General features: G+C 36.7%; 4 protein-coding genes across 8 annotated transcripts; 3 read left to right on the top strand and 1 right to left on the bottom strand.

The window, feature by feature from the left end:
- The first annotated feature begins 64 nt into the window (after positions 1-64).
- On the top strand, positions 65-2,104 carry LOC133860948 (large ribosomal subunit protein mL54). The gene is made up of 2 exons (XM_062296629.1): positions 65-167; positions 1,407-2,104. The coding sequence occupies exon 2, from the start codon at positions 1,417-1,419 to the stop codon at positions 1,810-1,812; it is 396 nt and encodes a 131-aa protein (XP_062152613.1). The 5' UTR covers positions 65-167; positions 1,407-1,416; the 3' UTR covers positions 1,813-2,104.
- Positions 2,105-5,482: 3,378 nt separating this feature from the next.
- On the top strand, positions 5,483-9,807 carry LOC133859979 (uncharacterized). 5 transcript variants are annotated; one of them, XM_062295583.1, is made up of 3 exons: positions 5,483-5,591; positions 6,588-7,310; positions 8,231-9,807. In XM_062295583.1, exons 2-3 carry the CDS (start codon positions 6,603-6,605, stop codon positions 9,557-9,559), a joined length of 2,037 nt encoding a protein of 678 aa, XP_062151567.1. In that variant the 5' UTR covers positions 5,483-5,591; positions 6,588-6,602; the 3' UTR covers positions 9,560-9,807. The 5 variants fall into 5 exon arrangements, with proteins under 5 accessions (XP_062151567.1, XP_062151565.1, XP_062151566.1 ...); XM_062295581.1 differs by lacking the exon at positions 5,483-5,591 and adding an exon at positions 5,981-6,254; XM_062295582.1 differs by lacking the exon at positions 5,483-5,591 and adding an exon at positions 5,981-6,245.
- Positions 9,808-11,487: 1,680 nt separating this feature from the next.
- Positions 11,488-12,605, top strand: LOC133860603 (mitogen-activated protein kinase kinase kinase 20-like). The gene is made up of 2 exons (XM_062296180.1): positions 11,488-11,840; positions 11,933-12,605. The coding sequence occupies exons 1-2, from the start codon at positions 11,488-11,490 to the stop codon at positions 12,555-12,557; spliced, it is 978 nt and encodes a 325-aa protein (XP_062152164.1). The 3' UTR covers positions 12,558-12,605.
- A 4,712-nt stretch (positions 12,606-17,317) lies between these two features.
- On the bottom strand, positions 17,318-21,781 carry LOC133859980 (lysine histidine transporter 1-like). The gene is made up of 7 exons (XM_062295584.1): positions 21,632-21,781; positions 19,444-19,601; positions 18,488-19,265; positions 18,289-18,394; positions 18,094-18,185; positions 17,922-17,990; positions 17,318-17,750 (listed from the first exon to the last, which is right to left on the bottom strand). The coding sequence occupies exons 1-7, from the start codon at positions 21,677-21,679 to the stop codon at positions 17,652-17,654; spliced, it is 1,350 nt and encodes a 449-aa protein (XP_062151568.1). The 5' UTR covers positions 21,680-21,781; the 3' UTR covers positions 17,318-17,651.
- Between the last annotated feature and the right edge of the window lie 1,842 nt (positions 21,782-23,623).

Below are 23,623 nucleotides of genomic sequence, written 5' to 3' on the forward strand. Positions count from 1 at the left end.
AAATTCATTTGGGCCAAACAGCGGTTGGTTTTAGGCCCAAAAAAAGATCAGGTATTTGTTTCTTTTCCCTCGACAAAAAAACGCCAACACGTTGTGGTTTTTGCTTCAGAAGCCCTATTCTGATCAAAAGAGGAGCGAAGAGATCGAACCTGCAAATCTCGAGCCAGGTATTCGCCCTAGAAATTTTCTCTGATTTCTCTCGGCAACCAAACGCTGCGTTTTCTTTTTCTAGCTACTTCTTTTTCTTTTTCTTTTTCTTTTTACTGTCTTCATCATTTTTAATAAGGCAGAAAGAATGTCCATTTCCTAGTAATTTAAACACTTGGTTTTTTGGGGGGGGCTCTTGTTTATTTGTATGCGGGTTCGAGAGTTTGTGTGTTAGTCTGATTTGTAAAAATTGGGAAATTCGGCATTCTAGGCTATTAGAAGCTGATGTTGTTAAATTTCATCTGATAAGAGTAGGAGATATACAGGCATTCTAGGCTATTAGAAGTTGTTTGCTAATTTCTACCTTCTTTTTGAACAACTTATACTGCACTCTAGCTGTTCGATGATTTTAATACAATGAACTGCCATGAAGTTTTAGTTTGGGGTCACTATCTTATAGCAATACACAAGGGTAAAGTTGTGCTTGAGCTGTTTGGGCGTGTTGAAATGAGGGTTTAATGCTTGACGAGATTGTGTGTACTTGAATAGTTAGGTTATTTATTGAAAGGGAGTCTTCTAGATATGTGAGAACAGCAATGCGAAGCCGTTTCATGTTCTTGATTTCATGCCCATCAGTGGGTGTCGCTTTCTGCTGCTGACATTTTATGTTTAGTTTTTGGCAATGAAGTCACACAATTTGTAATACCTAAGACTTGATGTTAGGACTTTCATGGTGGGATTTATGGAGCATATGACTGTAGCCTGATTTTCTCTTCCTTGAGAGGATGATGTTCTGGAATCTGCTAGGAAATTGGGAGAAAAAAAAATGATCAGTAATGATCTCAAAGACCTAACAAATACATGTTGGCGGAAATATATTTGCTCTGTTCTGAATGAAAAAAGTACAAAGCAGCTCTATCCCATGTTCATTTGGTAGTCCATAGGCTTATGTTTCTTGAATGGGTGCAGGACTTTTAACATTTAGATATAGCCCTGTGGGAGAAAATTTAGAAGTTATTGGTCAAAGGCTGTTTGTCTGTCCCTTTGGTCGAATGCAGTACTTTGGAATGTAGGCATTCCAGGTCAGTGTTCCGCTTCCCCGTGAAAATTATCTTTGGAATCTGCAAACATTCATGCAGGAGGCCGAGGAACTTGGATACTAGTCAGTTAATGTAAACTTGATTGTATTAAGAGTATTCGCCTGAGTCTTCCTGTTTGGACCTGATTCCTTCCTATATGCATTAACATTAATGTTGCAGGGATAAAGTTATGGCAATGAACCATTTTAGATTGATTAGAAGCATTACTATTAGCAAGGAGGCAATTGGGGTGGTATGCCGACGAACATATTCTAGTGGTAAAGCAAAGAAAGGCTCTAAAGGGAGCGCAGCCAGTGATGCACCAAAAGCATCAATTCTTAGCAAAGAAGTCAAGTCTACAACAGTGGTTGGTGCCAATATCCTCAAGGATGGAGCAGATCCCCAGATCCTGCCTGATTCTGAATACCCTGAGTGGCTGTGGCATTTGATCGATAAACGCACAGCATTGAGTGAATTAAGGAGGAAGAACATTGAAACTCTCCCTTACGAAGATCTCAAACGCTTTGTTAAGCTGGACAACCGAGCGAGGATCAAGGAAAATAACTCCATTAAGGCCAAGAACTGATAAACAAAATGTGTTAGAGGCATTATTTCTTTGTCAATTGTAAACCATTTTCATCTTCTCGGATTCCTTTGAGTGATTGACTTGCATGTAGGGAAATGATCAAATGGGCTTGGAACAGAGAAGAAATGATTTAGCATTTCTCTGTAGCTTCCAACACTTTTTTGTTCACTTTTTAGATTTACCATGTGTAATGATACGAAAAGATTTGATATGTTATTGCAAGCATTGTGACAGAACCCCACCATGGTATTGTCTTTTGCTCAACACTATGAGGAAAACAGGTTTTACAGTCTCTTTGTACTTATTTTATTGGTCTTGATTTTCTTTTAGTTTCTTTCTTTATGAAAGGGATTTGTTCTTGATTGCTGCTTTGAGTGTTTGACAGAACATTGGTAACAGTCTTCTAGATATGCAATATAGTTGGTAATGTCTTGAATCATTTCTAAATCTTGGACCTCCGGCATGATATTTTATTTCTTCACCATTACGCATGCTATTTATGCCGGTTGTGGTGCTAGTCTGCTAGACCAATATTCTTTTACACAGGTGATTCTTAAATATTACAGGTTTCACTGTGTAAAATCTAGCTGATTTTAACACTCTAAACGTCTCTTTCAAAAATTTCTTCTGCTTAACCATCTAGCTATACTTCTTTTCAGTCCATATTGCATCTTGTGAGTGTTTGTTTTGAAAATTAAGACAGATTTTCTATCGGGTCCATTTAGATGTTGGGTTCCCATCTGATTGAAGGGCAAGGATGTGGATTACTACTTTTCAATCCATATTGCATCTTGTGAGTGTTTGTTTTGAAAATTAAGACAGATTTTCTATCGGGTCCATTAGATGTTGGGTTCCCATCTGATTGAAGGGCAAGGATGTGGATTACTACTTTTCAATCCATATTGCATCTTGTGAGTGTTTCTTTGGATTAAACATGTAAGATATCAGGTTCATACAGACTATTCCATGTTCTTCATTGCATTATTGAGTTGGGACCAGAGATTTGGTACAGCCATCAAACTTCATAGGTGGAAGCCACATCCTCTTGTTCCCTACCCAACTTAACAATGGTGGGGAGCAGAGTTTATGGTTAGAGAGTCACTGAAATAGTGAAATGTACATCTCTTTTTCCCTTTTCCTCTTATCAATGACTTGGTGGCCCACCCCTTCTCATGAAAGGGCTTCTGATTTCGTACCAAGTGACCTTGATGAGCCCAACTTCTCTTATTGCTTGGACTGTGAAATGGAACACATTGATATAATGTAAATTGATCATTATCATCTTATAAAGTATATAAATAGGTGGACCAGATTTCCTGGTGCTCCCAACAATTAGAATGTATATCCGTAGAGATGAACTATTATAATACAGCATGGCTTACAACTTGAGGCCCACTACAATGGTGTCGGGAGTGACCTATGTGCTACAATGGAGATTGTCATGCCTTTCTTTGTGCCATGTGAAGATGAGGCTTCATGACTCTCATCGAAGTGGGAAAGAGACTAGTGGAAGCAGAAGAAAGAAAAGGAAGCAAGAAAATGATGGAAGAGGGAACCAGCACATGCATTATTGGTGTTAAAGCAGGGAACCCAACCTTTTTTATGACTTTTGATGCAGTACCTCAAAAAGTAAAGCTGGGCTCACATGCCTGCCTTTATTTTTAGTTGTGTAGTTTTAGAGCTTTTAAAGAGCCAAACCAGCAGCATAACACCGCTAGCCAACTTTGCAGGCAAGGTACACGCCCCAATATAAAAGCTCGAAGGGATTAACAACCCCAACTAGGCTCCTCTGATTATGTAATATTTGATTTGCAGAGGCTTTGAAGCACATGTGGACGGCACATTCTTCATATATATATATATATATAAAGTAATTGAAATATCATTAAAAGTGAAAGGTGCTACCCGTATACATAAGAAGTATACAAGAGAAAACTGCATATTCTAAACAGAGGCAAATATAGTTAATAATGTCTGTAGTTTCCGTAAGGGGTAGATGGGTGAACTAATCGGATTATTTCTTCTAGTTGGACCTCAACCCCCATTTTAACTACTGCAGAGTAAATAACAATCAAATATAAGCAACATTTAAGAATAATCAGAGCAAGCAGACTAGATTGTTGTTTGTGAAATAAAGAAAGTGTTATTTGAGTCAGAATTCATAGCAAAACTGTTTAATTAATGTTCGAGAAGATTTGGTGTAACAATCAAATCCTTGGTTTGGTTGTCCTTGAAAAACTCATATGACCACATGGCTTCCTTTTATTAAGATTTAAAGCACCATCATACAAAACATTACATCATGCAAGCTGTATCGTCCTCTTTTTTTTCTTTTTTTCTTTTTTAATGTTGTTTTGGCTGTTGGGGAAAGGATTTGCTAAGGATAGAAAGATTAAGGGTCATTGTGACCGAGCAGCTAACAAGAGAGGGCTTCGATGGAGTCCACTTGTCCAAACAAGTGAGTCCTACACCTCAGGTTATTTAGACAAGTGGATTTCGTCGGAACTTCTTTCATTAGTTGTCTAGATTGACTGTAATTCAGTCAGCCAAATTACAGTTAATCCCAATCCAGTTATTGTTGGGCGATTCTTTTCTCTTTATATGACCCTAATTTGTCCAGATAAATATCTATGATGAAATAAACCAACCTCCAGATGAAAATCTAATTGACGACTATGAAACAGCTTGAAGGTGGTTAGCACCACCAACCACTCCCTCTATGCCATGATCTCGCATCACCACAGCTACGTTAACATCAAAAGTTTGGTAAGGTTGTGTTGATAAAGCATCCCTTTATGTGTTCAATGGGTGGAAAAAGATTTTGGACAGCGGATTGAAGGGTTGCACAAGCCACCAAGAATCACGGTTACAATTGTGAACTCTAGATTGAGCGCAATGAATTGTCCGTATTGTATATGCTAAGGAAGAGAATACGAGCAAAGGAGGAAAGTAAGGGCGTCATCCACTCGCCTACTGCAGATCAACTGAGAAATGAAACTCCAACCATGAAATCTGTCGATTACCTACCGAGCATGAGGAAAAATGTTGATTTTTCATTTACGGTTTTGACTTTCACGTTTAGAATGATCAGAGTTAGTACGCATCATGTAAACTACGGGATTATCTCTCCCAATTTCTTGTATAAATATCCAACCATGTACTCGATCAAAGCATGAAGAAAATTATACTGTTCTTTCCATTATTTCATTCTCTTCATCATTGTCTTCCTCCTCTGAATTTCATCAACATGCAAAATGGGCAGTTCATGTGAAAGAGCCCGAGTATGCTTCATTGAGCCATCTCTCATGAACTGCCGATTTGCATACAATTGCACCCGATCTAAATCCGGACTTTAAAACTATTTGATCAACCCTATACTTTTTTTTGCTGATTAGAAACATGGAATTTCTGGTCCGAGGATAAAGAAATATGAGAAAAATAAAATAAAAATATACGTTCATATCAATTAAATTCTTGAAAGAGAAAGCACTCTATTGGTTGAGTACTTGACTGGGACAAACACAGGCACAAGCATGTGGACTTGGCAGTTAAACCATCATCACTTTTACCACGCGGGTTTAATTATCCAAAGACTAATGTAATTAAGAATATTACAAGGGCCATTTACCATTTGATCGTGTCAAAAGCTCAGTCAAAACTCCAAACCAATAAGCAAAGCTTTCCTATAATTACTCCAACATCTTTATACATAATTACATAGTGAAAGCTTCCATCAACTGGTTCAACTTTGCCACCTCTATCATCATTCCAACCCATAAGTGAAAATCTCTCTCTCTCTCTCTCTCTCTCTCTCTCTCTCTCTCTCTCTCTCTCTCTCTCTCTCTCGCACATAGATATGCTTAGTTGCTTCATTTTATTATTATTTTCCTTATGGTTGATTCTCTCTCTTTCTTAGACCAGATATGACAGACGATCATTTTCTGTGCTTCTCTAACTGAACTTTTTACTGTTCAAGAGGAATCTCACCATGTGATAATATCTATATAGTTTTCTCTTTTTTTCTTTTTTCTTTTTTTATTTTTTATTTTTATTTTTTATTTTTATTCTATGTTTAGGTATTTGTCCTCCACCAGGAAAAAGCCCAAATTTTTTTTATAACAAATATTTATTTCTGCCTTGCTATCTTCCAAAAAAGAATCTGTTTCTTTTGACATTGTAACTAGGTTGTTATTATCCAACTTTCTTGAAGGGTCTGTTTTCCTTTTTCTGTGGTCGCTTTGTGTTAGCAATGATGGCTGTTTCCCTTCTCATATAATCTATTTGCTATTTTTAATTCTAATCATCTAAATTGGCATCAACACTTCTTTATTTTCACATACTTTACTTCTGTTGTCCTTCATTTCGTTTGCCACTGTACTAATTGGGGGTTCAACTGCTTACATTAAAAGGGTCCTCTTCTGTTGTCTCCTTGTGTAAGCAAAGTAAAGTTCTTTATTTCTTCATGTGGTTCTCTTAGTTTCTTAGGTTTAGCTCTCACTCATCTTGGGTATCTTTCTGGTTGTTATATTTTCCTGGTGAGCATACTTCTCATTGTGTTTGTTTCAACCTTATTCCTGGCCTGCTCTTATATTGCTTTCTGAGTAACTCTTTCTTTTCCTTCTGTCTAGCTCTACTCTGCTCAATTGACTCTTTGTTGGCAATCTCTAAGTTTGCATTATGCTTGGTTAATTGATTTGAGTTGTTTCTCAAAAGGGTTTTTATTAATCTCAGATATAAGTTATTGATCTTTATTATCACATTCCTTTGGTTTCTAGTTGCTCATCTTCTCCATGCCTCCAACATATTTTCCCCTTCGGTGGGAGAGCACTGGAGATCAGTGGTGGTATGCTTCTCCAATTGATTGGGCAGCTGCTAATGGTCACTACGACTTGGTACGAGAGCTGCTTCGCATTGACAGCAATCACCTTATCAAGCTCACCTCTTTACGACGAATTCGAAGACTTGAGACTGTCTGGGATGATGAAGAACAGTTTGATGATGTTGCCAAGTGTCGTTCTCGGGTTGCAAGGAAGCTGTTTGTGGAGTGTGAATCCAAGAGAGGGAAAAATTCTCTCATCCGCGCTGGCTATGGTGGATGGCTTATGTACACTTCTGCTTCAGCTGGAGACTTGGGTTTTGTTCAAGAACTTCTTGAAAGGAACCCTCTGCTTGTTTTTGGGGAAGGAGAATATGGTGTTACTGATATACTTTATGCAGGAGCCAGGAGTAAGAGTTCTGAGGTTTTCAAGCTTCTTTTTGGTTTTGCAGTCTCCCCCAAGTTTTTGACAGGGAAAGGTGGAGAATTGGAGGAGCACATTGTGGAGATCCCTTCTGTTTACAAGTGGGAGATGATGAACAGGGCTCTTCATGCTGCTGCAAGAGGAGGAAATTTGAAGGTTTTACAGGACCTTCTTGCTGATTGCTCTGATATTTTGGCTTACAGAGATATTCAAGGCTCAACTATCCTACATGCAGCAGCTGGCAAAGGGCAGGTTGAGGTGAGGCTCTAACTACCATGTGGGCGGTGATAAAATGAATCATATTTCTACTGCAAAATCCTTTCATTTATTTGTCTTGCTTTGAGTGATTCAGTCACCTTAAATTACTGATTGTTCTTTTACCATACGCACTTAATGATATGTGATAATGGAAGTGAAGCTTAAGCAACAGGATATGAAATGCTTGAAATAATCACAGAAACTTTTGAGCCTTTTCTAGGACCTGGAAGCCCACCAGGAAATAGCTTCAATCTCAATTATCAGCAAAATACAAGTATGCTTATTGAAATCCAACCCACCTCTCTCCTTTCCCAGGCTTTTGCTCATCCAAATATTGTAAATCCAGTTGGTCACCAATCATTTACATATGAATTGCTAATAAGTTTAAGCCCTTGTCTCTTGAATGCTATAAATGTCGGTTTTGGCCTTTTAGTGGCTCAGCTCATGTTCCTTCTATTGGATAAGAAAGGCTGCACGAATCAGTTAACTTGAAAGAAAATAGGCATTAATACAATACCAATTATAGACTGTTCTGCATGGACTATTTCATCTTAAATTTCATTTCTCTCCATAGAGTTGTGTCCTAGGTTGAAAATGAATCAGATAAGAGTAAACTTGCAAACATAGATATTTCTTATCAAAAGGCTCTTATGAACTAGTGGTTCCAAAATCCTGCTTTTCAACTCTTAGATAGGAGTTTACCACACAAAGGACCCTCAGATGGTGGCAGATGCATATTAAGTTTGCTTGCGGTATGAAATAATTCTGTAAACTTACTGATATCTGCAAACATCAGATTTAAGCTTAGAATATTTCTTTGTTTTGCCTCTCTCTCTCTCTCTCTCTCAAATTCAACTACTGCAACGCTTTCGTCAATTCACTAAAAAAAATATAATCTTACTATCTTGTTATTAATGCAGGTAGTTAAGTATCTAATATCATCCTTTGATATTATCAATGCCACTGATCATCAGGGCAATACAGCATTGCATGTGGCTGCCAACAGGGGGCAATTATCTGCAGCTGAAGCTCTAATTTCTGCATCTCCTTCATCCATCTCTCTGAAAAACAATTTGGGAGAAACTTTTCTCCATAAGGCTGTGTCCGGTTTCCAGACTTCTGCTTTCCGGAGGCTAGATCGACAAATTGAGCTTATGAAGCAGTTGGTATGGGGGAACCTTTTCACCATGGAAGATGTCATCAATGCCAAAAATAATGATGGAAGGACTGCTCTTCACATGGCCATCATTGGAAACGTTCACCCTGATCTTGTGAAACTTATGATGACTGCTCCATCAATCAATGTGAATGCCCATGATGTAGAAGGCCTAACGCCACTTGATTACCTGAGGCAACGGCCGCATTCTGCGTCATCAGACATACTAATTCGACAGTTGATTTCAGCTGGAGGAATATTTAGCAGTCAGGATTACAGTGCAAGAAGAGCCATGGCTTCCCGCATAAAAATGCAAGGTAATGGTAGCAGTCCTGGAACTTCGTTTAGAATCTCTGACACAGAAATATTCTTGTACACAGGCATTGAGAATGCATCAGATGCAATTGCTGAACAGGGTAGTGCAGGAATGAGTTCATCATCTATGGATTTAAGTCCATACGAGTCAACCAATGAGAACAACAGCTCACTAACTAACAAGAAACCTAGTTCTGTGAATACTACAGGACAACGATTGAAATCTGTCCTATGGCCCCGGATGAAAGCAAAGAAACCTAAGATTTTCAAAAAATCAGTTAATGAAGGTTCAGTGGAATCATACAAGAAATGCAACAGTTCAGATGAAACTCCAACCCCACTTAGAGTGAGATTTTTGAAGCCTTCATCACTTCCTAACCACAAACGGACACTTTCTGTGAGGAGTAATCAATCAAGCCCATCTGCCAAGAAAAGATTTGCTTCGGGGCTACTGCATGGTGTTGTACAGGCCATGCCACATATTTCCGTGCCACGCCGATCTCGTTCGAGTTCATTTTCAAAATCATCACTTTCTTCACCTAATTCGTTGGATAAACAGAAAGGTATTCTTATTGAAGATGATGTGGCAGGACCATCTTGCTCAAATCAGCTATTTACTGATGGAGCTCCAAATTCGATTAAACAAGGCTCCACTAGTAAGAGTTTGAGGAGCCAGTATTTCTGTTGTGGTACAGCAGGCGTATCTGTGAAAGCCCCAGCAAGCACGCAGCAGCAGCAAGGCCAGAGTTACAAGTGCCCCGTTGTTTCAGTGGCTTGATTCACTTGACGAAAAGACTTGGGTATGGTAATGATGCAGGCCTCAAACGGCAGACAATAATTAATTGTCATGAAACCATGCCAACAGAAAAGGCACTAACTTAGAATAAGAATCAGATCAGTCCTCTAGCTGGTTACTGAACTTTAGAACTTTACAGCATGTTTCCTATATTTATATCCTTGTAGCATGTTTGCTTGTTTAATATGTGTAAGTTATGTACTTGTTCTTCAATCCTGGCTTCTTAATTATGTTTCATGCTGTACTGAGAGCCGATTAGTGGGATGAAATATGCAATACTCTATGTTTTATCTGCTATCGTTCATATCTTTTAGTCCAGCAAAAAATAAATGGAAAAGGGAAGCAGGGGGAGAACGGAGCAATGAATTATGCTTTCAAAGTATGTAATGACTTACTGATGCAGTAGATAGAGAAAAGTTCCCTGTGCTTCAGCTTAAAACAAAATCTAGGAAAACAAGTTTGTAAACTTAGGACATAATGTATTGGGTTTAGAGAATGTATTTCCACTTAAAACTTTTCTACTTCTACAACAAAGTGATGATAATACGAATTTACTTTTATACATTAGAAAGAGTGGTGTGCAAAATTCAGCCTACTTTTACGGCAAAGAGAAATGATTGTTGTACAACTGCAGACACAATTCTATCCAACTTTGCCTACGTGGCAGTTTATTTTTTTATTTTATTTTTTTCAAAAAACAATGAAACCACTGTGGGAAAAAATGCTAGGTCATTTTTTTTTGAAAAAATTAAACTGTCATGTAGGTAAAGTTGCACGGAAATTGTGTCTACGGTTGTGTAATAATCATTTCTCTACAACAAAATGTTGAAGACATCAATCATATCATAGTTTATTCGGACAACCTAACTTTAGAGAATGGTCATACCACATTGTGTGTCGAAATCCAAACTTATACAATATTTGTCAGCATACCAACAAGGCTGAAGCTAGGGGTGATAATTCGAGTTTATGGGTCAGGTTTGTATCGCGTCAAGTCATAGATATATTACTATATGGATCATATATGTACGGTTGACCAAAACATTAACTCATTTTAACCCGTTTTGGCATGTTTAATATAAATGGATTAAATTGACCCAAATACTTGGCATGACCTGATTAATACAATTTTATATCTTATAAGCATAAATTGTATCCATTATACACATTCACAACTAAATTCATGACAATCAATATCCAATTTACCATAACCATAAAAATTAATATTCAATAGCCCAACTTTTCAGCGTGACCGTATATTTTAATTTATACGAGCTATGTCAGTCACCTTGAGAGTTTGAGTTAAACGGGTTGACTTTAAATTTATTTGTTTTTAATCGTATCTAACTATGTCGACCTTGATTTGACCCAAATTATGTTTTACTAAATTATAACTCGCTAATTTCTTTTTGAATTCGTGTTAAATTTGCGAATCGTGTAAAAAAATTATCGACCCTATACAAAGCAACGTGCGTGTGTTCGTATGCCCAAAGTAAATTGCTGCCATGTGTGATATTAACGTAAACAGAGTTGGGAACAACGTGGTTATTTTCAGCCATGACATGTGATTATTTTCATCGTTAAATAAAACGACACAACAGAATTCAAAAAGGCTAAAATGGATTTTTTATTATTTTGTTATTTATTCAGGAGATTTTAGAGCACTATATATAACTCAACAGCCTCAAATTTCCGGCAAGAGATAATCCGAATAGAGGTTGGATTCGGAAACCCATGTTGCCAACTCACTTATGGAAACCCATAGCAGACCGATTTGTGTTTATAAACCGAAATCAAATACATTACTTAAACTACTCATATCACAAACATTCTCTATCGGACCATCAGCTTCCAATTTTCCCAGTTCCAATTTTCTTCTGGTTCGATCACCTCCAGTTTTTTCATGTAAGATGGATGCGGCTGATCATCTCAACTTTTCATATTGTCTTCCATCTTATGATTTTTCGTCAATTCAACACCATTCTCTACCATTAGTCCCTGGCTCGCCCATGTCGTGGTTCAAAGTCAAAGTTCTTGGGAGAGGATCGTATGGAACCGTGCACTTGGCGATATCCACAAGCACTACTGGTTCTTCTTCTTCTGGGTTTTTCGCAGTGAAGTCAGCTGTTGTTGAGCACTTTGATTCACTTATGAAGGAGATAGAGATTCTCAAAGAATTTATTAACTGTCCCAAAATTGTTCGTGGTTTGGGATTTGAGCTCACCTTTGAACATGGCTTATTGCTCTATAATTTATTTATGGAGTATGCGTCATGAGGGACTCTTGATGAATTTAATAAAGAAAAGTGGAGGAAAGTTAGCCGAACATGACGTTCAGAAATATACAAAAATGAAGACCTGAGAACATTCTTGTTTTTTCTTCTCCAGACGGTGGAAGCAGCCTAAAGATCACCGACTTTGGGCTATCCAAGATTCCTGGGGATTTGGATGAGCTCATGACAAAAAGCTTTGGCTTCCGAGGAACACCTGTTTATCTGTCCCCTGAATCTTTACTACAAGGTGAAATTCAAGCTTGTTTAGATATCTGGTCTCTGGGTTGCGTAGTGGTTGAGATGATTAGCGGAAAGTGGGCGTGGGACTGCACAGGTGGCAGGGAGGAATTGGCGATTGAAATTGCTACGGAGTCACCCAAGATACCTGAAAATATGTCTCAGACTGGGAAGGACTTCTTGCGGAGGTGTTTTGAAAGGGACCCAAGAGACAGATGGACGGTTGAGATGCTACTGCATCATCCTTTTCTCCTTGAGACTGAAGGCCCGCCATCATCTACAAGATCGAACCGGCCTGCTTGGTTCTTCTGTACGCATCAAAGAAGTTGCGTCCTCCTCTTGGGTTTGAATCAATTTCAAAGAAACCCCCATTGCTTCAAAAAATTATGCCTCCTCCTCCTGGGTTTCCTCCCAGAAGCATCCTTACATGACTGTGATCAATCAATATTGTCGCAAGTTTGGTGGGATTAACTGAAGCACATGTACAGTACTAGACTAACTTATGAGTGTGTTCTTTACTGTAGTGGCCGGCGCCATGAATTCTTTATATTTTAGAATGAAATCATGCCCTGTGATATCTTATGAGTTTTCTTCTAGTAATTCTATTAATTTTTATTTCTCTGGTTGAATGAAATATATATAACTAGTTCATGTTCATCGTGCATGCATGAAAATCTTTTCATGGTTTTTGGTTTCATATGACCGTTAATTTGTCTGTTTTTGTGGTTTGCGTTGGACAAATGGACCCGGTCGAAGAAAAACCAGATCATGAATTAAAATGATTAAAAAACTTTAGGATCGATGTAAATAAACAACCTTAACCCCCACCTTATTAAAATTGAATAATCATAGGTTGCATTTGCATCAGCCTTTAGTGATCGAGCTATTGATCGAACTCCTTCAATATGGTTGGACAGCTAAGAAAATAGTATAAGGATACATATATGTCCTCAGAAATAAAACAACGTATAGAATTGAAAGAAGAAAAAGAAAATTTACAGAGAGCATACATCTTTAATTTGCCTTTGGTTCTCTCTAAAGCTTATCACAGGAAATTACAATGAGGTTAATTTCATGATGGGGATCAATCTAAATGCAAGGATACCACACTGTTGGGAATAAAGCTTGCTTGGGACTAATTCAACTGACACAATTGCCAGCATCATCAAGGCTGATGCTCATCGTTTAAGAGCCCAAAGGAGTTAATGGATGGTTCCGTACAATTAGCCCAAGCATCAATCACCGAGAAATCACCCACCTTCTATGCAGCAATTTCTATTTTTTAATGAACAACCAACACAAGGCCCTGAACCCACTTCCAAGCTCGTGGGTTGGACTCAGGGGCTCTAATGGGTCAGCTTGGTGGGATTGTCTGTGTCCTTTCCACTCATTTCTCTCCCAAAAAAAAAAAAAAAAAAAAACTTCTATTTGTTTTGTAAGGAAATTAGGTTATAACTCTTGTATTTCTCGTCTAACAAACACCGAAAAATAGAAAAAATATTTTTTAGAAAAGGTTTTACATGAAAATAGGAGAAACTTTTTTCATAAAAAAGGTACTACAGAGAAGAATTCTCAAAGGTTTTCAATGTTTCATGCTGTTGAGATGTCTGTCATCGAAAGCGAAAAAAAATAAGTATTTCAATCTTGATTATTCAAACCCAATAAGAGCATTTTGTGAAACCACAAATGCTCTTAACTCAAAATCAATGTCACTAAAAGTTTGGTTTATTTTATTTTAATTCGAACACGAGCCGAGTTCGAACTCATCACTGAGCTAAATAGTCCTTTTGAGTTCGATTTATTTATTTTTCGAACGAACTTGAGCTTGTTCACGAGTAACTCAATTAATGTTTTTTTTTTTCATAAATTTATACTAATCATTAGTTGATTAATTCTTGTTAAGATTTTATTAATTGAGTTAATTAAATAAATTAACTCAAATCTTAAACAATCGAATCTCGAGTTAATATATATATTTTATAGCATATATATAAATTTATTATACACACATAAACACACTCATCTACACATCAACACACATATATCTGTATCAAGACTCACAATCACAATAATTCAAACTATATCTATTACGTTAGAAAGAGAATTTCTTTTATCTTTTTAAGGATAATTGCACCGCTGGTCCCTAAGGTATGCCATAATTATGAATCACTTCCTATGGTTTAAAAAATTCATGGAAGGTCTTTGTGGTAAACTATAATTACAAATCGATCTTTGAAATCAAATTCTGTTAAAAAATTTGACAAATTCTGTTAAATGCCACATCAGCGCCACATCAAATTAATAAAATGGCGACACGTATCCATCTGAATAAAAAAATATAAGTTTATTAAAAAATAAATAAATAAACTTATTTAAACAAAAAACGAAAAACAAAAAAAAGGGAAGGGGTGGCCATCGATCTCTGGGGAGGCCGCTAGAAAATTGTACTTTTTTGAATAATAGTTAAATTACATATTATTGTTGGAGATATTTTTACAAAACACTTGAAAAATATACCATTAATTGGCAAATATATATTTAGAGATGGAACGGGCCCAGCTATGAGTCCGTATTTTTTTAATTATATAATTTTTGTTTCAAATTATGCACAAATTTCAAAACCTCAAGAGGATGTGATTTATCTCTATATATGATGATTTTCCCTACCCATTATTGTCTTGAGAAATGATCCCTACACTCATTTCTCACAACAGCCCCACAACAAGCTGATGTGGTTGGTAATATTTTATTACTTTTTTTGTTTTGTTTTGTTTTCTTTTTGTAAAAAAAATAATAAAATACTACTAGCCACGTCAGCTTGTTATGGGGCTGTTGTGAGAAATGAGTGTAGGGATCATTTCTCTATTGTCTTTACCTTCCATTTCGCATGAGTGGCTTCTAATTAAGCAGTCGGCCATACATAGCGTGAAATTTTTGTAGTATTAAATGGATAAAATTTTCCTTTAAACTCATCCAATTCAAATTATTAAACTGAAGTGTGTTCAAAATGCATGTAATTCTTATATGTATTTTTTAAAAAATGCATGTGATAATCACGTACATTTTAAACTCGTGTCAATTTAATAGGCTGAAATTTGGAGTTCCGTACCTACCTGCGAAGGCTAGGGTAAATCTCTAGAGAAATTGTTGCATGCCTTGAAATAGTCATGTCTTTACAAGATATGCAAAGTGGGTTATTGTGTTACGTGGCTGGAAGTGCTAGAAGGCTAGAAGTCAATTACAGCAATGCAGATATAGTTACTATGTTATTATCTTTTAGTAGTTATCATTTTTATGTAGTTTTCAATTGTTAGACGGGTTGTTAGCTATCATCTAATAGTAGTTATCAATTGCTAGTAGGAGTGAGTGTTTGTTTTCTATTTAATATCTTCTGGCGGTAGTAAATATCTTTTGTTGGTAGTAGAGTTGGGGTTCACCTTGAGAGTTGTTTCTCGTGAGACTCCTATAGTGCAATATAATTTCGATATAAGGCATTGCTATGGAATAAAGAAGAAGAAGAAGAAAAAAAAAAATTATTTAAACTTTATGATTGTGAGTTCCTAGCATCTCTAATTATTCAATCAAAAAGGTTTAGGATTCTTCTAAAAAATCCTGCCATATTTATCATTTTTGTTGAGTTCTTATATCCTAAGTTAAGTAAGGACGTAACATATTGGTGCTTATTAGCTAGACTAATCATTATTTGTTTTCCTGTAATTATTACACTGGGAGTTCATGTTTCATAGCCTAATTGCACCAAGAAAAAAAGTAGAAAAAATAATAAAAAATACAGCACTGCAAATGATGAAATCGTAAGGAAAATTGTGGCCGGCAGCGAAACAGTCAGACTTTATTTGTTATTTAACTTATTTATCATTGAAGATGTATCTGTTTGCAATTATATTAAGGATTAAACACTCTATTGGCTATTAGTACATGTGGTTTGAATGTTTTATTTTTTGTCCCTATACTTTAATTTGAATTATAGATGGTTCTTGTGGTCGGGAAAAAGACGAAATTGTTACCTCCATTAGTTTTTTAATCAAAAAACTAACGGTTGGACACATGTCAACTCTTGAGAGTAGACACATGTCATAATGTAAAAAAATTAAAAAACAGAAAATAAAAAAATTTAAAATTTAATAAAAAAATTAAAATTTAAAAAATAATAGAACTTAAAAAAAAAAAAAAAGTATTAAAAACTTTAAAATAAAAATTTGAAAAAAAATAGAAAAAGAAGAGGGATGGCTAGGCCACTCCCAAGGGCCAAAGAGAAAAAATAAATAAATAAAAATTGGGGTGTTTAGCCCTTGGGGGTGGCCAAACCACCTCCATGGGCCACGGAGATGGTTCGGCCACCCCTCTTCTTCTTTTTTTTCAATTTTTATTTTTTTAAGTTTTTAATACTTTTTTTTTTAGTTTTATTATTTTCAATTTTTATTAATTTTTAAATTTTTTTTATTTTTTGTATTTTAATTTTTTTACATTATGACACGTGTCAAACCGTTAGTTTTTGGACGCAAAAACTAATGGATGTACCAATTCCGTCTTTTCCTAAACCATATGTACCATTTTTGATACTAAAAAAAGAACATAGGCAAAAAATAAAGTTTCCAAACCACATGTACTAAAAATGTGTTTAACTCTTATATTAAAACAAAAACCATAATGATAAGGGAGATTGAAAGGAGATGAAATATCGAACACACGTTGCAACTTTTGATAGTTTAAGGGCGACATTGTAAAAGCCATGACAATTCAAGGGGATAAGTAAAATTTCCACAAAAATTTACGAGCCAAATCATAAAAAATAACGAAATGTATTATAAAAGAAGGTGATATAGAACTCAATAGTAAGATTTTTAATTCTTATTTAAGTTTTAGTTTGGTGTATTAGTTTATGTTTTAGTTAATTTTTATGAGTTCGTTATTGTTGACTTCTTGTCATTCAATAAAAAAAATGGAAATAGTCTGTCTTAGGTTATGTTAGGCAAGTTATTAAATGGGCGTTGCACTAGGGGTTAGGATTAGGGTTTAGTCTCTTTAAGCATAATTTTCTGTTGTAATTGGGAGTTTTTGATGAGTATTCTTTTACATATGGATTTGTCTTCTTCTCCCCCCTAATTCTCTCTTTCCCGAGCTTCTCTCTTCTCTCCTTGACTTCTCTTCTCTGCTACTTCTCTCTCTTTCACTCTCTTCTCACTTTATGGGTTTGTCCTCCAAGAACAATATTATGCTCAAATTCGTTCTTATATATAATTGCATTTAATAAACATGTAACACCTATACCAACTTCACAAAAGCAAAGACAATCACAACAAGAAGGGTGATACATATACCCAAACAAAGCAAAATCACAAAGAAAACAGTGAGAGCCCAGAAGAATTTCTCTTTGAGTCTGGTTCCATCGAGCCAAATTTCCTTCTCCACAGAAAAAGCAGTGTATCAATGCTCCACTACTTTCTAAAGAGATCAGCAACAGCATCAATGGCTACCCTTGTATATCCATAAGATCGCAGTTGCAGTGACTCAAGTGTACTTGTTTGCCATAGGAAGATGCATGACTTAATCGTAAAATTTATAAGTCTTGGCTTTGACTATGATATTCCTCAATCCCCCAATAGGTGATAAAATCATCAACAGAACACCGAGTACGATGCATATCTGAAATTGTTGAACACAAATAAGAACAATGGAATGTTAGAATATTAATTGAATGACTAAATTTATCATTTCTTATCAACTTAAGCTTTTAGGACAAGTGGTGATTTAACACTAAACTTAAGTTCCTAAGCAAATCAAAAGACAATGAAACATGAAAAAGGTTGCACATACCCAGTTAGTCCACCAAGATAAGCCGAACTTCCTTGGTTTGTAGATGGAAAGCCACATGATGCAAGGGAGCTGCAGAGGAATTCAAAGAACGAAAGACTGCGATGATTAGAAGTCTATTTTATAGGATGGCAATTAAGAATGGCGTAAATATCAAAGGAAGGATGTGGCTTACGAAGTATGTAGTTGGGGCAAAAGCCAAACCTCCAAAAAATGAAAGAAGAGCACTGAAGAAAGGAAAGGTAATGGCAACGAACATAGTGAATGCTGCAACAGAAAAAAAAAACATGTTTTATCAACTTATGTTCAAACCAACCAGTGGTTTGTCATCTCACAACCTTGGCAGATGGGAAGCAGTTGTTTAACTTACCCACATAGATATTGCGTGAAATGAAACGAAGAGCCGTACTCGGCTTGAAATGTAATTTCTTTACCAATAGAGTTTCTATCATGTCAAACACTGGCATTGCATATACCTGCATTAAAAGATGAAAGCAACATTTGATCAATCTCGGTAAATACGTGACAGACCAAAAAGTATATATTGGACTTTGGAGTTTGAACATCACCTGATAGCTTCCAATAACATGGATGACAACAAACATGTTAGCCATTGCGATAAGCCACCTAGGCTTCTCCAATGAGATGAGAATATTATCTTCTACTGAATTTCCAAACACCCAATAACCGATCAGAGCAACAGGGAAGTAGCACAAAGCCACAACTATATAGGCAACCAAAACTCCTTTCCACATCGGACCTTTAGACGGCTTTTCGGGTGTAGATGGGACTGTTGCCTGGATCTCTAACACCACATTGTGCCCAGCATAGGCAAAAGCCACTTCCCCCAAGGCACCAAGGAAGTTGAAGACTGTTCCGGAAGGAGACTTGGCTTTGTAGCCGTATTCAACATTTGGCTGAACACCTTTGTCAACAGAAGCTCCCCAAGCGATGGTAGAGTAACTTAAGGACATGACTGCGGCAGCCAAAGAGACACCGGAGATGGAGTGGAAGTTGGGGAGATGGGAGAGCACAAAGTGAACGGAGGCAAAGATCATAATGAAATATGTTAATTTGATTCTTTTACAATCTGTACAGACAGTATCATGAACCTTCTGCAGTGATTTCCCACCCGTGACCATATACACAATGTCCACGCCTACTTCGCAAATGAGCTGCTGGGGTACCACAATCCAAAGGCCGAGCTTTTCACCAAAGGCATGCTGACCCAGCTCATGGTACCTATCGAACCGTTTTCCAGGAACCATTTCATGCATTTGAACCATTTGCCATAGAGTGTACAGAGTGATTATCCATGACAATATCATAATGGCTATACCAGGCCCCCTGAAATCAAAGATGGAGAAACATGCACAAGTTCATGTCCAATTCTATACAGAAACATCAATGCATATTGGTGAATTTCCATTTGAAAAAGAAAAAAAAGAGATGTCTTTGTGTTGATCTCCTAGAATACATTTTATGAAGCAATTTTATATCCTATGAAATTATGATGTAGACATACCATCCGAGCTCTGACATGGCGTAAGGGAGACTGAGGACACCAGCTCCAACCATGGCTGTGACATTGTGGAAAGCTGAATACCACCATTTTGCATTCCTGGAAGAAGTAATCGGAAGCCAATCGTCGATTGCCTTCTGCTTCGCTAATTTCTCATCATTCTGCAATTGATAATTTCACAATTTTTCTTCAGTATCAATGACAATGTACACACAATTCCAGTAATGAAATAAATAAATAAACAAGCAATTTTGAACTAGAAAAACCTAGAAAAAATGACAGCTTTTTATATTAATAGCTAGATAACTGAGTCCAATAGAACTGAAATTGGTGAACATCAACCAATCATCAAAAGGAAACGTTGGTGAACTTCATCAATGCTTGCCTTTTGTTTCCTTTCAAATTGGAACTCATTCTTACATGATCTTCCTTTGTGCTGGAGGGGTCTATAAGGTAAATTATCATCAAAGTCCTAGGTTATTTTGGTATACCCCTTCGTATGCCATTTTTTTTTTTTTTTGAACAATCTTCCTATGTCATTTTAATGAATGATGATAGTTGGTATTTCCCAAATCTTTGGAGAAACAATAAAGGCCATTACAAATTGTCAACTTGTTTGTGGGCAGAGGTATACCGCCGCATAGTTTATTTCCAAAGTGTCCTAATATTCGAAAAGTGGCATCTTATTTGGGACCTATCCAAGCCAACCAAACCATTGGCTTGTTCAAACTCATTCAACACTCATTTTGGCAGGTGCATGGTGTTCTGAGTCTCCATCGGCTGCTTATGCACGAACCCCCACATCCTCAATCACCCTAGTGTGGGTCCAGCTCCTTAAAGATTGTAGATCACCGGCCTCCCATCACATTTCCACTCAACCAACCTAGTAACCGTACCCGGAGTATTTTGGTGCACCTCTTCTTCAAGTTTTTTTTTACTAAAAATCCCTTACAAAATAATATGACGGTTAATGCGACACTTATTACGTCAGCCACTAAACAAATAAATTTACCGTTGAAATTTTGTTGTTTAATATTTTCCCCCATTAAGATACTAGCACGTGAATTTGAAAAAGAATTATATTAAAAACTGTAGTGTGCCAAGCAGGACGTGCAAATTTTGTTCTCTAATTGGTCTATTCATGTTCACCAGAGGAGTTCAAGACTTATCAACTTAAGGCACATGGAGTTGAGTATATCCACCATGAGAGAAACCGAGTTTTACCAAAATCACCGGTTTAAAAGCCGGCAGACCTTAGAATGACCTGGTTTTAATAACTTTAAAACATAATTAACATAGTCAAGCCATTGCTAGTATACGACAAAGAACATTTTGTATACTATAAATTAAGCTTATGCAGCAATTATAGCTAAAATAGCTTTTGAAAAAGTACAATTCTTTATTGAATAATATACTGTTTTTTCTATATTCTCTTTAACAGATTCTATATTATACTTTTACATTTAAATATTATTTTGTGGAAAAAAGTGTGAAAAAAAATTGGAAGAGAGAAAAAGAAAGGGAGAGAGCAAATAATAAAAAACTCTTTGTAGTCTAAAGAGTGAATAAACACTTCTGTTTATTCACTATTCACGCTAAAAGAAAAAAATCTATTTTACTCATTTTGTTGAAAAAATAATCCATAAAAATCAAATTTAATTATTATGAACTATTTATCTATTATGCCCTGGTCAGGTAAAGTTGTTTTAACACATGTGGACAGCAAATCACGTCAGTACGTGGGGTCCAGGCGTGAACCCATAGCAAAGTAGTTTCCGATTTTATTAGTAGGGGTTGTGAAAAAATCAAAACGTTGAAATTAAGGTGCCGTACGTTAAGGAAAAGGTTTGAGTCTATTGCGAATCTATTTTGAGTGAAAAGCTTTCTTAAAAATAATAGCTCACATTTTCATGGTAGAGGGATTTTTAATTACGATCCCGATATTTTCATTCTATTTCTTTTGTGTTCTAAGTAAAACAAATGAACCCATGCCATCACCTATGCATGTAATCCAATTAATGTAATATGCGCGCGGGACAAAAAGGTACAGAGAAAATATTTAAAAAAGATAAAAGAAAGAAAAAGCAAATATATACAAAACTCCAACAACTTTGGAAAGTTTAAGAACCTTTCACAGACACACACAGAGAGAGAGAGAGAGAGAGAGAGAGAGAGAGAGATAGAGACTGACATCAGCGCGGTCGTATGAGTTCTGGTCAGTCGGAGCTTGAGTTGCCATGGCTGCCTGCAGGCACGGAATTTCGGAAACCCAGACGAAGGAGAAACGGCAAAAGGGAGGAGGATGAAGCTAATGCAAGTATTTGAACTTGCAAAATATCGAAATGGGGGTCTGTATTTAAGGAGGGTTGTGTGTGTGTGTGAGAGAGAGAGAGATGGAGAGACTGAGACGCCAAGGGTCTTCTGACTCTTCTTGATTCGTTGAAGGCGACGTGTCACGTGCATGTTTTTGTTTGACCCGGAAATTAAAAGTCTTCCGCAAAACAAGCTATATAGTCGAATTATTATTATTATTATTTTTTTTTTTTAATTTACTTTTTTATGAGAAGTTATCATGAAATTGCCTTTAACAATATCTATTTCAATGCAATTGACATTTTTTGTGAAGTTTTTATGTCAAGAAAATGACCTACCATTTTTTTTTTTACTTTTTGAAAAACCAAATGAAAAAAAATAAAAAATAAAAATACCACCTTAACAAAGTTTGACAAGAATTGTACAACAATAATTTCTTAGTTAGTATATGTTAAATTAAGATATCTTATTCTTTAAATACATGTGAAACCCCTGATTATTAGAAATGAGTAAATAATATTTAGTAAATCCTTCAATAACTATCAAATTTACCCTTGCCAAACGTGTCTAATTATTTGTTTAGGTGCAAATTTATTTTTAATATTGAAGATCGACATAAGAAGCATTTGAAAACAAGGTTAGTAATTTTATTTTATTTTTCCCTTTTCTGAATTTAAGATTCTCTTTTCATATAATAAGATAATTTGATCATTTCATATGTTTTTTTTTTTCATACAATTTAACAATTGATTTGAACGGACAAAACAAATTAACGCCCAATTTGTCTCACACAACCACCCCAAATGATCTTTAGTGAGATTTAAAATCACTGTTATGAAAAATGTCTCCTCCGGTAAAACGGTGAAGGAGGTTTTCACGTCCCGATCTTTCAACCAAGGCCTTATTTTTCGTAAAGAATTCGCCATGGTTGAAGACTACGGGGAAAAGTTCGGCAAGTTCCCTCTTATCGGAGGAGAGACGCAGGGAATCCAGATTGGCTTGGAGGATGTAGCGGATCTACGGGCGAAGGCAACGAAATGTTTGGTTGGTAGATTGGGGGTTTCGAAACGAGTCAATAGGGAGGCTTTCAAATCCCTTCTTACTCGTATCTGGCGGACAGAGGGAGAAATATTTTTCAAAGAGATTAACGAAAACCTCTGGTTGTTCGAGTTTGATGACGAGAAAGACCGTAACAGAGTTCCTGAGGGTAGGCTGTGGTCCTATGACAGAACAGTTCTCATCATCGAGGCAATCGAAGGCAAGAAGCCCCCTTCCCAGATGAAACTACACCATAGCCCGATCTGGATACAAATACATGATATGCCACTGGAGTGCATGAATAGAGGAGTTGGGAGGAAGATAGGAGAATCCCTCGGCCCGGTTCAGGAAGTGGCAGTGGCGGACGATGACGTAGGCTGGGGTCGATATTTGAGAGTCTGGGTGGTTCTACACTTGTACAAACCACTGGAGCGTGGTCGAGCTCTGGTGGTTGAAGGGGAATCATGTTGGGTGTCTTTCAAGTATGAAAAGTTACCAGCCTTCTGCTTCAAATGTGGTAGAATTTTTCGTGAGCAGGTGGGATGTCCTATACAATCGTCCAAGAGAGCCAACCACAAGGAGGGAGCATGGGGATGGGGATCCTGGATTAGGGCGAACGATCTTTCCAGAGGCTCTGAAAAGCAGGAAAGTAGCAAGACGGAGTTCCGTCAAGAGGTTCCGACAACGGAGGGAGATGGCCGGTGGGATGAGTGGGAGTCCAAAAAAGGAAACTGTTGGACCACAAAGGGTGCAAACTCAAGTGTAGGTTTTCGCAAGTAATAAATTCTCGGTAAGTATAAGGTCGATCCACAGGGAATGGTAGATACCAAGT

This window comes from Alnus glutinosa, chromosome 2, assembly GCF_958979055.1.
Source record: "Alnus glutinosa chromosome 2, dhAlnGlut1.1, whole genome shotgun sequence".
NCBI lineage: Eukaryota > Viridiplantae > Streptophyta > Magnoliopsida > Fagales > Betulaceae > Alnus > Alnus glutinosa.